We start from the raw sequence: 18,026 nt of genomic DNA, 5'->3' as shown, positions 1-18,026 counted from the left end.
CTGTTCTCATTGCTGAACTTCTGACCTTAATGTTGCAAATACTCTTTTGAATGAAAAGTTGTCAATGGGATTTCCATTTAGATTTGTTATGTGAAATCAATTCAGAATGAAAATATGCAACAGATTTTTATTGTTTGTGATCATGATCAGAAACTTTGTCCAAACCCTACTTTCTTGGGTAAGAACTAGTTACTTTTGCTTCTTGGATTGTAAACACCTTAGAAAAGGAGTGACAACTTATGTTTACTGTGGTTGTTGATGTAACTGGATTTCTTTGTTGAAACTGTTCTTGGCTTCTTTCAGCTTTAAATAATGAAGAAATACAAGCAAGGATAATGCATTAAAATGTACCTCTTTATAGTTTGGCAAAATTGACTTTACTTACATTTTAATCGCTACAAGTTAGATAATAACATGGCGAACAATGAAGTAGTAAAGGTGTCTACATAATCATTAAAAGAACTTTTTGGGGATGCTGGGGTGAAATGGGCAGATGGGGGTACAAGGTTTCATCCAGAGAATTGTGCTGTAATTGGCAGCATTAAAGAAGACTTCTCCCTTCCCTCCAGAAATGTTTTCTGTTTGTACTATATTCAGGTTTTTTCATGGTGGTACTTATAAGTTCAAAACAAAACATTTTCTGTCTTTTCTGCATTGATTGTTCTTTACCTTAAACCTTTCAAAACCTCAGATTAAAATTTGCAAAAGTAAAGAAATATTGTTTATTCAGGTGTACTTTTCTAATGTTGTCAAGTGTGATTACTTAAAATTTGAGTCAGATCTGTTCCTTTTAAGTTGTGTAGCATTGAGAATTTTTCAGTGACTATTAGTGAGGGTAGTGCTGCACTTAATAGTGCAGCAGACTTGTAGGTCTTTCAGGCTTTGGTTTACATGCCTGAAATTTCACAAACTGACTAGGAAATAGAAATTTCACAAACAGACTAGGAAATTTGTGTCCTTGTACTCAGAAATGAATGGTCCTTTTTCACTAATCAAAAATAGTTGAAAACCTAATGTTATTTTTAACTATGCTTTTGACAGTTAAAGAACTTGCAATGACATTCATGCACTAGTTCTGTTTGGCATTTTTTCATTTGTTTGCCTTCAAACAGCTTTCAGATTAATCTTCTCAGTGGACAGTATGAACAAGAAATTTAAAATATTTGCCTTTAAGGAAGAATAGAGCTTATTGTCCAGTTCATCATTGTGTATTTCTGAGACAGAAATACTGAACTGGGCCTTATATTACTGGATATGACAGCTGTTGGGGGAGGGGTGGTTTGGCTGGGTTTTTTTGCAGTTATTCTGGGGGGAGGCATAATGACAAAGAGACAGCTCTGTAAGTATTGACCTGTTATAACAGTATGTTATTCTGCTCAACAGCAAACATGAGGTCAGAAGAGCCAGTGCCCTTACATGAAGAATTTATCTACTGTTGTGGAGCTGCTACCCATGTCTTAAAATGTGGGCCCTGGAAAGACCTCTCAAAAGATGAAAGTAAAAATCTACCCAGGCTCTTGTTCATGATTATTCCTGGTAAGGGTCTTTTTTTTGTGTTTAAGTCTATAAGTCTGGAAGTTTGTTAATTGAAAGGGGTATGTCCAGTGTAATTTTCAAAATTCTCACTATCTAAGTGGTAAATTCTGGCTCGTGCACATGGCCAGTAACTCAATAATACTACAGTGATGAAATTTCTTTGTTACATTTGATTGCTACTGTTACCTTTATTTTTAACAGTGCAAGAAGGCAGCACTTAGAAATTAGGATGTCTTACTCACTTTCTTTGTGTTGGTGGTTTACTGAGAGCGTTGTGGGCTTTTGTTTGTTTTCATTGCTCTTCTTCTATTTATCTCTTGCACCTTGAAGTGTTACTGCAATGTCAGCTGTGTGCCAACTGACAGATGAAAATTACAGTATTTGAGGAGAAATTCTAGATCCAGTTGTTTATTTTAGTTTTGGGTTTTTTTAATATGAAAATTTTTTTAACTTAGATTTTTACACATGAATTTTTATGCTGACCCTCTTGAACTCAGTGAGTATTGTACAGCTCCTAATTATATTTAAATGTGGCTGTCTTAAAATGAGAGCTCTAAACTTGCCTTTGGAATATGTTAAAATTAATGGAGAAGTTCTAAATTTGTTGAAGTCTACCAATGAACTGTAGGAATCCTGATCTTAGCTAAAGTAAAGCTTGAACCCACTTAAGCTGTGACTCTTTGACCACCTTACAGTTTGCAGATTTCTAATGCTTTCTATTGTTTATTTGGATGTTCTGGATGCTGTTGTTATTTCTCCCAGAATGAGTGGTACAAATAATGACTTTTCTGAGTATCCACAGCTTTGGTTCACTGTTAGTGTACCTAGTGGCTGTTTATGGGACTGTGTGTGGCTTGGTCTTTAGTGGTGAAAGAGAACATAGGTCCAATTTTTCAGGGTTTTTTTTTCAATGTTTTGGAAGGTCCATGGAATATTATATGTTAGTTTCCTTGGGCACAGTGGTTTTATGCCTTTGCCTCCAGGAGCTGAATAGTAACTTCTTAAGCCAGTGACAGTGAAGTTTAAATTCTTTTCTTAACTGAAAAGAAGCCATTTATGAGTACATCTTGTTCCTGTTTTGTGGGGAATGACCTTTTAAACAAATACACTGTGCAATATCTCTTTAGTACCTCTCTGGAGGTACAAGCCTGATTTCATGCTTTTCAATTGCTGCTTTCTCTCAGTTGTGGAAGGTTTAATTGAACAACTAAGTTTAGAGTTCCTTTTCCTCACAAGTTCTGGAGCTTTCACCTGTCTTCAGACTGATACCTTCTCTTTGGGATGATAGTAGAGGCTGTAACAAAGATAAATCTGTAAAGCTAGATTATATCAGTGGAAAGATATGTAGGAGAGGAGCACAAAAATCAAACATTAGCATCCAAGGCATGGTACCTCTGCAAGGCATGTAATTATTCTGTTCAAAATGTACCAAGTCACATACATAGCATGGTCTCCATATTCATCATAGAAAACTTTTAATGCCAAAAAATGTAGTGGCAGGACTACATGGAGCTGATTTCTTGCAGAACAATTCTGTGAAGACTCTTTAATAACATATTAAGATAGATGTTCAGAAATAGACATCAGTGAAATATTCAGTGTACTTCTCTCATGGTCTTCAGGCTTTTGCAAGCAGCTGATTTATGATTTTGCTCTTATTTCAGAATTATGTTGGTAATAAGCTGGAAGTTGTCTCACTGCGAAAACAATTTAAAACCTCAGCAACCACTATAATGCTCTCTTCACTTTAGGTGCCCAAATTCAGTAGTGAATAAAGTTACCCAAGCTTCTTGCTGTGGCTGGCAGGGAGCTTAGTGGGACCTGGCATAACAAAGTGCAGTTTTGCTTCTCTTAAAACAAATGGTGAGGTTTTTTTGCTGCTGTTGCATGCCTCATTTTTAGCTTTCAAGGAAAGGCTTATCTACAATGCAAAAAACACAGCCTTAGGAGAGATATGGACATTTGGTCAATATGTTCATGTACCTAAAAATCAGGATTAGATAGCATTTCCCTTGTGCTTTTGTAAATTCCTGAGTATTAAATGTGGAGCCCTTCTGGAGTCCAGGCATTTTCACACTTGAATGTCATGTATCATGGTTGAGATTCTTTATGGAATGGGGGAAAGAGGGGCAAAAGGACAGCTTGGTACACAAGTCAAGGAAAGCAATATTCAGACAAGGGCAGCTCTGACTTTAAAAAAAAGAGAGCATGCACAGGCAAGTGTTGAGTGGTCTGAAGGTTGTTGGTTGTGCTGCATTTGTCACTCTGTTCTGTGTATTAAACTGCTCTGGTACGTACTTTTCCAGTCCTAGTGAAATTCAGGCATATGATTTTGTTAACATGTGGTCAAACCAAACAGAGTTGTGGGTGAGTATTGAGAAAAGTGACAAAATTCTCAGCTTCTGGAATTGAATTGTTGCAGGAGATTTGAGAATAAACCCTATGTATTTATTTTTGGTTTGTGTGGATTCCTCTTGGGTCCAACTTAGCTTTCTCCCTCTCCCCACTTTAAAAAAAAAAAATACCTCCTAAACATTCTTCTACTCTGAAATCAATGAGTTAAAATGAAACAGGATTCTGCCTCTTGAGAACTGATAGTTCACTGTGCTTGAAGCAGTTGAAAAACAGAGCATGCAGCAGGGTTTAATCTCATTTAACTGCAACAAGCTAATTTTTTTTTATTAGTGGCAGTGTGAGTGAACTTATAGTTTTAATAAAGCCTTCCTGTATTAATTGAAATGTTTAATACACACTTTGTTTCATAGCATTTCTTCTTGTGTCCACAAAACCTCTGAATAAGAGTAATAATGTGTCTGCTAAAGTAATGACTGTGTAGAAGGTCCAGTTTTTCCTCAGTCTAGAATATATCCATATACTTATTTAACTTTCTGAAGATAAATTCTTTTCTGTTAAAATTGATAAGATTTACTCATGAGAGTAACATTAAGTGTGTACAGATGGAGGATCAGGTACGTGGTTTTCTGGATATGTAGGTGCAATGGAAAGAACAGGAATTACTCTTTTTCCTCTTGTGTCCCAAAGGACTGTTTTCACTTTTACAGTGTTTGTTTAGTGTAAAATTAGCAGTGAAATACAAAATGTGCTGCAGCAATATTTAATATGTCTTGTGTTCATTGAAAACCATAATCCACAAAGTGTAATGGAATTTTTTTCTGTTTTAATAGTATCTATTTGTGCCTGTGTATTTATGAAACATTTAGTCTTGTAAATAAATACTCTACAAATTTTAAAACCACTGTGCTGTTTTACTCATGACATTATGCTTTTCATCAAAATTTTTCTTGCATTTAATTGCAGGGGTACATTGGGATATCTTTGTTTCAGGCTTCCTAATCTGTGTTACCCTTGCTGTAAACAAGGCAATTTTGCAATTTACAATCTTGTACTTGGTAAACATATATAATGTAAATAGGTTTTGGTTTTTTTTTTTTTTTTTTGTGGTAAATCATGTTACACAAGTTTCATTCATTAATATACAGAAATAATTTCAGAATCTGGTTCTCTGGCCTGCATTCAGAGTATTCCCTATGCTTTGCCAAGTTTCTTGAACTGCCTGTTTGCAGTTGAATCACTGCTGGGTTTTTGGATCATGTTACTGTTTTACCAACTCTTGCTTTCACTTGGTGATGTTTAAGGGCTATGAGGACTTAAACACACACCTTTTCCAGGTATAAAGATATTTCTTCTGAACGAATTCTGTGAGTCAAGAATTGATTGTGCACAACAGAAATTGCATATTTGGGTTCTAATCTCTTAAGAGTAGTTACATGTACTTATATCAACAACACTGCTTCACTTGAAGACTGCTGAACTATATTTTAGCAGTGAAAGCAGTACAAACAACTTGTCTGGATTATGACAAGTCTTTAGTATACTCTCTCTTGAGATGAGAGTTCCTGTTAGTTTTAAAATCTTTAAATTGCCATTTTTAACTGTAACATAGGGACTCTGAAAAGCTTTCTGTACCTTATCTGGCTTTGTCTTCACCTGCTGTTTTACTTAAGAGTCATCACCCTCAACACCTGCATAAGGAAAGTTATAATAAGAATTACTATGTTATAATACTTCTCAATAAAACTAATTGTATAGTCCTAAAGCTTAGTTTCTCTGTATTTTGTTTCTCTGGCTCCCACTAAACCAGTTTCTTGAAAGTTATTAATTTTTCCCTCTGCTCATCTGTTACTGGAATGAATTGTTCTTCAGGAGGGTCTACTGTCACCACTGGGACCAAGGGGTAAAAGCATCTATTTCCTCATTCAGCAAACTGTGTAAAGCATGTTTAATTCTCTTCAAGTTGGTTTTAGAATGGGCATACAAAATTTATGTGATTGAATGCCCTTGTTGGTACAAAATCTTCCTGTTGTAACTTGGTCTGCAACAACTGAAGTAGATGTAGTAAGGGCTCTCAGTATCAGCAGATGAGCTTGCAGTGTGTAGCTTTTGGCAATCTTAGCCAGGATATAATCTGGAATCCTGCATGGAATCTTGGCACCTCGTGTGGATGGGTCAGACTGTTTATGTGAGGCAAAATCTGATTTTGGAGTCAAGACCATGAAGTTACTTGGGGAAGGTACTTTATCTTCTCAGACACTGCTTTCCAAGTCAGCAGCCAGGGTCTCCTCCCCCAGCACATAGCAGTGTTCATGATTTGCCTTTGAAATGCAGCTGGAGGGAAGGGAATGTTGCTGGCAATGGACAGACATACTAGGAGGAAAATAGATTTCTTACCTCCTGGGCAAGGGGTGTTCTGGGTCACGTGTATTTTGTGCCTAAAGGCACTGACTGAGCTCCAGCAGCAATTCTGTGAACAAAGTTGAGAACCTGTTGTGTCTCAATGCATTAGGCAGTTTTTTCCTCTTTCTAGTTTTGTGGTTGGTTGTTCTTATTTGAAAGAATAGTACCAGAGCATCATCCAGGAAAAAGAGTCTCTCCTCATGTGTTCTCTGCAGTTTTGTCACTACCAGTAGGATTATGAGAGCTCTTGGGAAGTTCGGTTTGTTTTACTTTTTCTTGGTGATTTGATGGGGTGTTTTTGGTGGGGGTGGGGAGGTGAGGGGGTAGTCAAACTGAGTCCATGTCATGACACCTGGTTCAGAAAGGGACTCTAAGGCCCAATTTCATCCAGCCTGATTAAACAGCTAATTCAGATGCTGAAGGAAGGAGCATAAATTTCTGGGTAGTTTGTAGAACCAGAGGGTAGGGATGGCACCATGAGCATTTCTGCCTACTGGGGGGTTAGGTGGCTGCCCTGAGATGTGAAGGTAATAAAAACTTCACTGTGTGTGCAGCCTCCTCTGACTCTGCATGAGCAGGGAGGAGCTGGACTCACATCTTAGATGATCCCTTCCAAATTCAGTGATCCAAATGTGACCCCTGAACTGGCCATCCAGTCTCCATGTGTGGATTCTAGTCTTGGTTGTTATTGGGATACTTTCAAAAGGTAGTAAAATCGATGGATAATCTTAGATAAATACTTGATAAGAATCCTTTCAAAAGCTGTATTTTGCTTCACAGCTGTACTGAACAGTGAAAACCTTTAACAATGAAACTGGGGTTGTTAAGTGTTGGGAACCAAATAGAATTAAAAATTGGTAAGGAATGAAGTATGCTACTTAAATACAGTATAAGCAGAGGATGCCAGAAGAGGGAGCTGTTCTAAAGATAAGGAAAAAAAAAGTGTGTTTTGGCAAAGTTATTGCTATAATAGCCAGATATATCATACTACAGACTTCACGTTCTCCTCTGAATGCACAGGTAAGCATTGACTGATTCTCTACTGTATTCTTATTAGAAAAGAAAATAAAATTAGTAGTTTTATAAGACCATGTTACAGTGATTAACCAGTTACGTTTGTTGTTGAGGGTCGTACAAATGCCTTTTATTTGCATTAAGAGGAGTGAGGTAAAGCAAGTTAAATTAGAGCAGAAAAGATAAGATTGGGAGTGCTGGGGCTTCTGTTCCCACCTTTCCATTGGGTTCCTTCTCAGTATATGGCAAACCATCCTCCCAAATTGTGTTCCAAAGCACCAAAAAAATCTTCATTCACATTTACAGTATTTGTAATTACACAATAACCTAAGCTTCTAAGCTAGCGTTCACAGCTAACACCAAGTAAATAAATTAACATAGAAGCACAGCTGCATAGAGTGAGACAGCAAATACTTCCTCTCTGGAATGTTTAAATCATTGACCAGCTCCATGGGCAGCTCCACTCTTACTCACTGTGAAAAATTCTTGTGCCAGGGCAGGTATCACCTCCAATGTACAGCAATAAAGAGGCAAAGGACATTAAGGAAAATAACTCATCACATGAAAGTACTTCAGGTCTTTTTTAAAGGAATCATTCATTTAACTTTGGATTTGGGGGGTTGAATTAAGTAATGCTTCTACATGCAATGAGAATTTTTAGGTGAAATTCTGAAAGTGTAAGTACACTAGTACTTATGTTGAAAAAAGCTCCAGAGGTCCCCTGTTCATACAAAAACACTCTTAATCCTGTATCACATATTTCTGGTGACCTAAAGCTGAGGTTGTTTCTTATGTGGATGTTTTCCATGATATTAACATTGTACTTGATGTGTTTATCTACCTCTACTAGTGTAAGGTACAAGTTTTCATGAGTCCTATTGCTTTTCCTCATTTTGATCATGCCATCCCAAAGAGAGTAGTGCTTCTGTTGTCCATCTTCAGCTGAAACAATGGAGCAGAGAAAAAGGAAATTTTAGGTGTTCAAAAGTGAAGAGGTTGCTATTTTACACATCTGGTCCAGGGAATCACCAAAAAAATCTTGTTTGATTGGAGTCTTGGCTGTCTTGACAAAGCCTGTGGGGGTTTATGGAGCTCAGAATGGCAGCTAGTCCAGCTGGCACACTTGAGTCACATGTGGCTGATCAGCAGGAACTGAAAAAAGTCTGACTTTTGCATCTGATTTGTGTCCCTATTATATGCTGTTCATATCCAAACAGCTGAGCAGTGTGCACAAATACTCTATTTAGGAAGAATTTCTCTTTTACATTTTATCTTAGCAGCAGCATTCATCCATTCTGTGATATTTGCAGTGCTTGAAATTAAAATTAGTTCTGCAGATACTATACTTGACTGGATTATTTACTATAAAACATTGTTCCTTACTGCATGGAGAGGATGGCTGTCAATCTGCAGTGCTTTCCTGAAGAGAGGAAGAGAAATGCTGTGCTCTTTTATCATGGCCTCACCTGCAGCATGGGGATTGAAGCAACCACTTGATCTTTGAATGTGTTGTTGGCCTGCTGGGCTGCTCATTGCACTGGCTCAGAGAAAACTACCTGGTGTTCCTAAAATTTTCAATAATTTTTCAATAATTTCCCTGTACTCCCCCTCTCTGTATTATAATCTTTCTAATTATCTTATGCTGATCATGTATTTTCCTGGAAAGTCTCTATCATTATCTGCTTTGATTAGCAGATAACACTTAAGCAATTGATCCTCTCTTTAGGTGTGGGTGGCTATTGAGGAGACTGGCCATTCATATAGCTCTTGCCTTCACACAGTTGTTAGAACCATGATGCTAGGTGTAAAGCAGATGTTCCTGAGTGTAAAGTAGTGTGGAAGTTAGAAACTATTTGTAGAGTGTTCATTAAGACTCGCCAGACAATGGAAATCCAAGAGCTTACTGCTTGGAGCACTTAAAAAACTTCCTGAGGCCATTATTTTGCAATTCAAAATGTTTGTCAACAATACTGGCATAAGGTATTCCTTTTCCCACCATGCTGTGCCATTCCACCCCTCAGTTATGCCAGAACAATACTTTGAGAGATCATGCTGTGAATTAAATAAATACATACATTTATTTCTGGGGTCTTTTTACAGCTGGAGCAGTTCCCTGTTTGGGTTCACAGCAGGGCCCCCACAGAGCTGTGCCAGTGTAATTCAGGGGCTGGTGAGCCGTGGTAGGAGGGTGGGAATGATAGGCAGGGGGGAAGGTGGGAGTTCCTTCAGCTGGATTTGTCACAGAACTTCCTGTTGTTAAATTATGGTGTCAGTCCCCAGCACTCAGCACATACAGGAGTTCTCATGTTCTGTCTGGAGACCTTGGCAGGAGCTGGTGCCCCACCAGCCTCTCCAGGTGGTAGTGATTCCCTGAGAATGCCTCTCCCTTGAGCCTTCTGCTTTTGTTTCCACTGCAGCCCCAGCTGAAGCTGCCAACTCTTTCCATTTGACCCTGAGTTCTCAGATTCTGACACCAAGAATTTGTATTTTACATTGAGATGAACTTTTCCCTTTTTTCTGAGTAAAAGAATTGGCTTTCCTACTCTCCAGTAACTGGTATGGGGGATGCAAAAGTCATCACTGAGAACAGACTACCCTGTAGAGTTAAAGGTTTGTGCGCCATAACAATCCAGGTTGAAGTACGTAGAGTAAGATAAAATGTTTTTCCCTTTCCCTATGATTGGTCTTCTTATCAGCAGGTAAGGAAGTAACAGCACAGGTTTTTATTTCAGTGAGACATAAACACTGCAAAACAGTTATTATTCTTATGCTTGTATGGGGTGTATGTCATTATATTTTGTGTATTTACACTTTGCACAGGAGCAAAAGCATAAACACAAACACACACAAATCAAGCAACAACCCACCCATATCTACCTGATATTTCCAAAGCTACTACTCCAAATTTTTCTAGCCATTTCTTTAGCTCTAATGCAAATATTCATGACTTAATTACAAGATTAGCCTTGTTTCCTCAGGTGATTGTGCATGTAAGATACTGTAAGCTGGAGTTGTTTATGCATGAAAATTAAAGTATTACTAGCCACTGATTATTTGGTTTGTTTCTTGTTTATAAAATGTGAATAAGTATCACATGATCCTCCCCTTTACTTACTGAGGTAAATAGTTTGAGTTCCTGAGGACATTATTTGTAGCAGATAATACTAATTTGTCTGTACCTATTTGATTTCTGTTTTCAATCCACACAAAACTTTGAATATGTTAGTGAATTTTCTCTAGGCTTTTTCTGAGACATAGTGGATGCCAAAAGATAGCAAAATAAAAGCTTGGCTGAAGACATGCATGCTTGTAGAGTACCCCCTGAAGTAAAGGTGTGTGTTCTATTCCACATTATGTATTAAAAAATTTGTTTCTTAGGACACTGTTCTTCATTATTTTTGCTGCTTCTGGACTACTTGTTTGTGACTAATATTTTAAAATATGCTGACAGTTGAGCTTTGTTTACTGGGTCAGCCCACGAGCTTCCATTGTCTTTAGAACAGAAAAAAACATAGTCTTTCATTAAAAATAAAAACTTCCTCATGCAGAGAGGAGCCTGTATGTCAGATCTAGGCTTGAAATATGCCTTTTTTTTTTTTAATTTCCCAGTGCTCCAGAAGTAACTCTGATGGGGTCTTGGCACAGTTGAGCTTGTTAAGTTTGAGAAGGCAGAGTAATGACAGGATGGTTGAATGTCCAGCTGTGTTTGACAGTACTTCCCTCCACTAAATCTGGGTGGCAGATGGGACTTCCTGAAGTGACTTACTGAAATTTCTCAATCCACAGCCTTCTTTTGGTGTCCTCTCCCTACTAATGAGGCGTTTTCAGCATGGATCCTTCCTGCCTGTCTGGGTGAGCAGCATCAGGGGAGGAAGTGATCCCTCTCCGGCAACATGCAGTGGCTTGAGTTGGCCAGAGTTATGGAAAAGTTGTGTTCTGGGGTATTTTTCTTGATTTGAAAATTTTAAAAAAGATCTGTTTCTCTTCATGGGATATCTGAGGCAGGAGGGAAGAAGAAATTGCTTAGTGAAGGACTTACCTATGAAGGAAATCCAGTGTTTCCATGTGCATCATGTACAAACAAAGCATTTAAAATGCTTAAAGCACAGCAGCAGTGTATAATGTACTTACTTAATGGGAGCTGATACCAGAAATACCTGAGCTACTATGAATTTGCCTTGATATTAAACATTTTGACTTAGTTGTATCTGAAAAGAATGAAAACTAAAAATCCTCTTTCAGATTCTAGTTAACACATGGTCTTATTTCTGTCTGATAGTAACTCTTATGGATCACTGAATCAGTACTAGAAATAAATATGACCCATTATGTTCAATATCTGGATTATGGAAAACAGTATGACCAGAAACTCAGTTAGTTATAACTCTTGCTCTTGTTTTTCTGTTATGGACATGGGAGATTTTGTTCACTGTCCTGATTTCCCTTTTTGAAAACAAACTTTGATTATCCCAGTTGGATTAAAAAACTCTCATAGGAATAAGTAAATACATAGTGATACATAAATACTGCCTTCCATCTAAGTTTAAATATTTTTTATCCATTGTCACAGCCTTCTCTTAAGAGGCAGAAACTCTTGGCAATAGATCTTGAATGGGTGAATAAATGTGCTTGTGAAGTGATTTGTGTTTTATGTTTTCCTGAAAAAAGTGTTTCAGTTGAAGTCTTCATGGAGCATCTACTTAGGACCAGTATTAATACCCCACCTACAAGGCCTTTTTCCTCAGTCTGAAAAACAATGGTATCAATGCAAAGAGTCTGTCCCTAAGGATGTGTGTTGGTAAATCTTGGTTTATCCATGTTCAGAACAGTCTGTTCTTTTATCTTGCATTTCTGAAGATTCAAGGCAGATGCAAATGCAAAATTAGTTCTCTAAATGACCTTTGATTGTTGGTTTCAAATGCAACATTCTTGAAATTTCAATACACAAAAATTGCACATTTTTAGTCTGTTTTTCTGAAATTGACTGTCTTGCTGCTCTCTGTTGCCATTTATTTCCTGTCTGTTACTACCTTGATAAAGCAAAACAAGAAATAGCTAAAACTAATAACCCCAAAGCACCCAAACTGTGCGTTTTCTTTTTTTTTTTTTAATTCTTACCAGTGGTACAATATAGGAAAATCTGATACAGGTTTGAAAATATTCTTTTTGGTGCCTATTGAGTGTATGGTTTCCTTTCTCCTTGCATATAATTCAAAAGTGATCAAATTTTCAGAGCTGTGTATCTGCACATAACAAATAATTTGTGGTTATCTTGGGTTTGAATTCTTTTTTTCCCATCTTTGTCTTTTTCCTGCTGCTGTTGTCTCATCAGGGATGTGTTATTCAGATGTTTCATAGGCTTTCTTGTGAACCCATTTGACATCAAGTCTCGTGTTCCTCTTCATGCATTTCCTTTGTTCTCCCTCTTTCTTTTAGGAGGTTTGTTTTCTTCTGGTCCAGTGCTGCTTCAGACCACGAAGCTGGCTGAAAAATTCCCACTGGGAGTTCTAGACCCAGCATGGAACTCACAGTAGCCTCTCTGCCAGCATTGGTTGTAGGATGGTTTGGGTCAGACCAACCACCTCTGGGGTATTAAAAGTAGTTATATCTGTGTTCATCTGCTTAAGAGACTGTGTAGGTGTGTACTAGGAGATCTAACTAAATGTTTTAATTTTTCATTTATATGGGGAAAACAGCACACAAAAATTATTTAATTGTAAGCACTAGAAAATTCTGGGTTCTACTATTGAAAAGTGTGAAAAAATGGCTATTCCATTGAGAACTCAATTATTTCAGTTTTAAGTCTCAGTCTTAACTCCCTTCCAAGAAACATTAGTTTACAGACACATTAAAAAATTAAAATCAAGGCTTCTTTTGTATTTATGGACCTCTTTTGGTTGAGATGGCAGAAGTAATTTGGAAGTACATCTGTGGACTTTATAACCCTTGCAATATTGCTTAATTACAAAGTTCGTTAGGTTTGCAGTGGATGAAATCAGCATTTTGGACTTTAATCTTATCTGCCTGTATAGATGCTGTTAATTATTGCCATGGGAAAACCAGCATATACTGTCACGATTTTTAGCTGGTAATTTTAATTCACAAGCTTCAGGCATTCTTGTCACTTGGGCAAAAACAGCTGTGTTAGGTTAATTCAGGTTTATCAGACTGTCTGTGGGTTTTCTTTAGAGGTGAATGAACCTACATTTATCCTAACAGTGAAGCAGTGTTAGGGAACAACAGACAAGCTTATTGGCTTTGCAAAATATATACAAAGAATGTGTATTATAAAATCCTATATGTAAGTTTTATAGCGTTCTCAAACTAATAACAGTGTATATGTGTAGGTATATATAGGGAAAAAATGTGAAATGTTCTTGAAAAACCTCTCTAATAAGCTGTGTTACAGACACCTGGCTGAATCCTTCTGAGATTCCCTATTTTCACAACCCAAGCAAATATCTTACAGTGCTTTTCAGCCAAATTCGCTATTCCAGAGTTAGAGAGGATCAAACAGAGTTTTCACATGTGTTTCTGTATAACGTCCTTGTAATGTTTTGCTGCTTGGCTGATGCTGCTCCCCCAGAGTAGGGACTATAAAGGGATACAGGACGAAGAATGCCAGACCCCGAGACGTGCAAACAGGTGAAAGCTTCATTGACATGAGTTTATGATGGTCACTCCAATGTTATTTGACATGTTTTATATGAAATCCCTTGACCTTGCATGTCAGAGAGACCTGTGTGTTGCCTTTTAAGGCCTGCTCACCAGCCACGGTGTCAGATTCTGCAGTTTTCTCCCAAGTGTGAGAACATCATTGTGTGTTCTGCATGCTCCATTTAAATTCTTCTGACATCTGCGTGGGCTGCTTTCCATTCATTAACATAGGGGATTGCATCTTCTTCCATGGTGGCTGGTCACATGCCAAAGGCAGATTAAGTTTCCTTGAGCAAGGAACTTGTCACTGAGGCTCTTCAAGCTGGAGCTGGGAGCTTTGGCAGTGAGACAGTGGCAATGAGAATCATCACCACAAAAATGATTTTTATGTGTCCTGCTGTGCACCCCTGGATTTCAAATTTGCTTTATAGCTGCTCTTTTTATTTTATTTTTCTTTTTAGAAGCTGCATTTGTTTTTTCATGCAAGAGACTATAGTGTAAATACTGCAACATACCCTTCATTCTGAAACTGTGGGTTATTTCTAAAATTACATTTATGGTAATTGCTGGCATATTTTCCAGTTCCTTAAAGTTCTCTGTAAACCCACTGCCGGCTGTGTATTTCCCTTCTTGTATTCATGTAGATGCCTTTATTCTTTATGGTCCTGCTGAGGTCCCAGAGCAAGCAAAAAGCAACTGCTGGAGAAGTGCATAAAGCGCTGGCTCAGTGCCAGCCACTGCTCCCAGGGATGGTCAGGCTCCTGGAGACACCACTGGAAGCACTGGGGAACATCTCACAGGACAGTGCATGGAACCCAAATGCTTGTTTCAAAGCAAGGTGCAAGAAACCTTGTCACTGTTTGGGATGGCTTAGTTACATGGCAGTTTTTCATTCACTCCCTACCACTCTTGGCTTTTACTATATACTACTTAAATAAATCTTTCTCAATTCAGCTATCCCTTCCAGAACTGCTAAAAATTACTTAGTTTTATGTTTTAGTCTCAATTTCTTTTGAGCAAGCTGTATATATTTTTGACTTACATTTTTTCTGCACAGAAGGCTTCTTTCTTGTTTTGGTGACTATCTTCATTTCTAACCTGGAACATTTTTTCCATTGGGCTATCTAATGCTTGTGTTCTCTTACCTGTGGTTTCCATTTGACATGAATGTGTTCTGTTGCTGAAGAATTCAAAATGTTTGGCAATTTGCAAGCCATAAAAGCTGTCATTGCTTGTGAGGAATGGCTATGGTCTGTGACTTTTTAAGTGAGCATGATGTGTTTGTTGTCTTCCATTCATAATTAAACTGATGGAGTTGCACTGATAGTGCATTGTATATAAGTTTAAATTTATCAAGTCTGAATAATTTCTCTTGTGGAAGTGCAGCATCTCAAATATTAGTATTTCATTTTAAGACAGGCCAAGTTTGACTTTGTGATGCATTACATAGGAAATAATGTGAAGTCGGGATAAAGGTTGTTCTTTAGAAGTGATTTCCGGGTAAATATTCTATTTATAGAAGTTGTTCTCTCTCCACTGTCTAAGTGTCTTATTGAGAAAGCAGATGGCATTTAAAAATCTTGATTTGATGGAAAAAGCATTAACAGGAAAGTATTTGAAGGTGAAAGGTAGGCAAATGCATCTTTATATGCCATGTTTGTATTTCTACTTATATGGGTGACTAAAGAGTAGTAGTTCTAGTTATTGGAAGCCTGTATCTGCAGTATATAGAAGTGGAGAATATTTACCTCCTAAAATAGCTCTAGGTTCCACCTCTGCACTCATGGGTTGTTCCGTACTGTTTTGTGTTAGCTGTGGGTGGAACAGATCGGAAAAGGAAGCAGTGGATTCCCGTCTTCAAACTAAAAATGGAAAGACTTTGAGCTTCATGCAGAATAGCTGGGTGAAATGTCATGTGTTACAGAGAAAAACAGGGAGTGTGGCAGGAGTCCTTTGTATATTGCAGCCGGTGGTCACATCAGATAAAGTCGTCTTGCTGTTCTCATTCGCTGTGTAAGTTGTCCATTTGACACAGTCTTTCCATGAAGTGCTTGGAAATCTTCTGCAAATGAGACAAATCCTCAGTGTACTTCAGTCTTGATTCTTTTTCTGTTATGGTCACCATTTACAGCTATTGTTTGAAAGACTTCTGAAACAACATAAATGCTGTTGAAAATTAAGCACAGTTGTGAGTAACTGCTTAAGATGTGCTTCATGCTTCAGATGACTGCAATTTGAGATTTATTGGCATGCATGAGTGATTCAGCTGCCCTGAGGTGTCTAAGGATTGATGTGGTATTCAAATAACTGGAGTAACCTTCAAATCATGGGGGTTAACACTGCATTTACTTATGGGTTCCATTTTTTGACACTTAGTTGCTGAGTGATAGAGCATAGGCAGTTCTGGTTTACTGTACTGGGAAATCCTTCTAAAGCACAAATGAGCACTGCCTGGGTGCCCTTGTGACTGACCTGGTAGTTCTTTATCTATAAAATAAAATAATTTAATTGAACACAGCCTAAAAACATTATTGATCACAGACTGCTGTATGTATTAAGTCCCAGTTATTTCAATTAGCTGTTACTATTACTCTGTTATATGAAGAAAATCTTAATCAGTCCAGGTTTTTTTTTTTGTTTCCTCTCATAAAGTATTTTGACAGCAGCTCAATCAAGAACATACAAAATTACTTTGAAGACATATGAGATAAACATTATTCAGTCATAAATATTGTAGATGCCAGCTTTCAAGAGCTAGGACTATTAATCTGCATTTACTTAGGTCACTGCAAATCTGGAATAACTCCATTGGAATTGCAAGTTCAATAAAGAATCAATTTATAACTGCTTTACACATGGTGATTTTTGCTGTAGAAATTTTCTGTAGAAATTTTTGCTGTTAAAATTCTTGTTGATTTTCATTCCCCTGTGTGCCAGCAGTTCTCATTCATACCCCTTCAAGGCATTTTGAAATGCCAGTAGCAGTTCTAACAGGTCAGATCTCTCAGATATCTCTTGCCAGGAGCAGATGCTTATGAGGGCTGGGGTTTCTTTTGCATTTATGGATTTTCTCTTTTACCTGCCTAAAAACCACACCAAATTAACACAGGATAAAAGTCTCCTTTCCCTGAAAAAAGTATTAGATTTTTTTAGGCTTTGTATAATATTTGATGCAAAGCCTCACTGTTCTTCAGCTGATGACCAAATCCTGAGCAGATTTTATGTCTTAGGTTCACCTGCTGATGATGGAAAAGAGCACCAAGATATCTAAGCTGCTGTCATTTCTCCCCATCCTTGTTCTGCATTATTAAAGGAGAGAAAAGTGCAAAGAAAAAATGCTATGATTGAGATTAATTTTGTGATTCCTTGATCTCAAAACTCCTAATGGTGTTATATTCCAGGATTAAACATAATGCAAAACATTATGATCATTTGTACTACAGAAGACACAATTGATTTTGGATTGCTGCTACTTTTTTCTTCTGCCTTGCTGAAAGACAGATTTCCTCTGTGTAACATCAATCCAAGGCACTTGACAAATGATGTCAAGATTATGTTTTATTGTCTCTGGGGCCCTTCATGTTATATATTTTTGATGTATGAAAGCGTGATGCAATTGTATGGATATGTGAACCTTGTGAATTTTAAATTGTTTTCCTGGAAATCGACTTGCACAAATTTGATTGTGTTCTGGAGTTTTTACAAAACAAGTTTCTTTTTTTAAAAGTCTCCTTTAATGGCAAGCTTACAATGAGATGCTTAGAAATACGTAATAACTGATTGTGACGTTTTGGAGTTGAGGATTTTTTTTCCCCCCACATCTGTGTGTATAATCCAGTAAAAATAATGTTTGTCTAAGATCACTAGTTTTATTAAGATTTAAACCCCCCAGAGACACTCAGTACATGCAAGTGAGGGGTGAAGTGTGTGAGACATATTACCTAGAGGGAAAGGCTCCCTTCCTGTGCTCATGCATCATCCCAGGGTGAGCTGTGGTACCAGCTCCCGTGTACGTGGCTCTGGGTGCCTCGGTGGCACTGGGCTCTGGGAACCTCTTGGGACAG

The 18,026-nt window shown here is 37.7% G+C and overlaps 1 protein-coding gene across 1 annotated transcript in view; it reads left to right on the top strand.

The window, feature by feature from the left end:
* LDAH (lipid droplet associated hydrolase) overlaps nucleotides 1-18,026 on the top strand; it is a 120,048-nt gene that overhangs the window by 13,199 nt on the left and 88,823 nt on the right. The window contains exon 2 of the mRNA XM_064707785.1: nucleotides 1,384-1,536. Within this exon, the coding sequence (XP_064563855.1) occupies nucleotides 1,384-1,536 (153 nt within the window). The remainder of the gene's footprint in view (nucleotides 1-1,383; nucleotides 1,537-18,026) is intronic.

This window comes from Zonotrichia leucophrys, chromosome 3 (genome assembly GCF_028769735.1).
Source record: "Zonotrichia leucophrys gambelii isolate GWCS_2022_RI chromosome 3, RI_Zleu_2.0, whole genome shotgun sequence".
NCBI lineage: Eukaryota > Metazoa > Chordata > Aves > Passeriformes > Passerellidae > Zonotrichia > Zonotrichia leucophrys.
The sequence above is the reverse complement of the archived record's forward strand: the minus strand, read 5'-3'. Positions and strand labels throughout refer to the sequence as shown.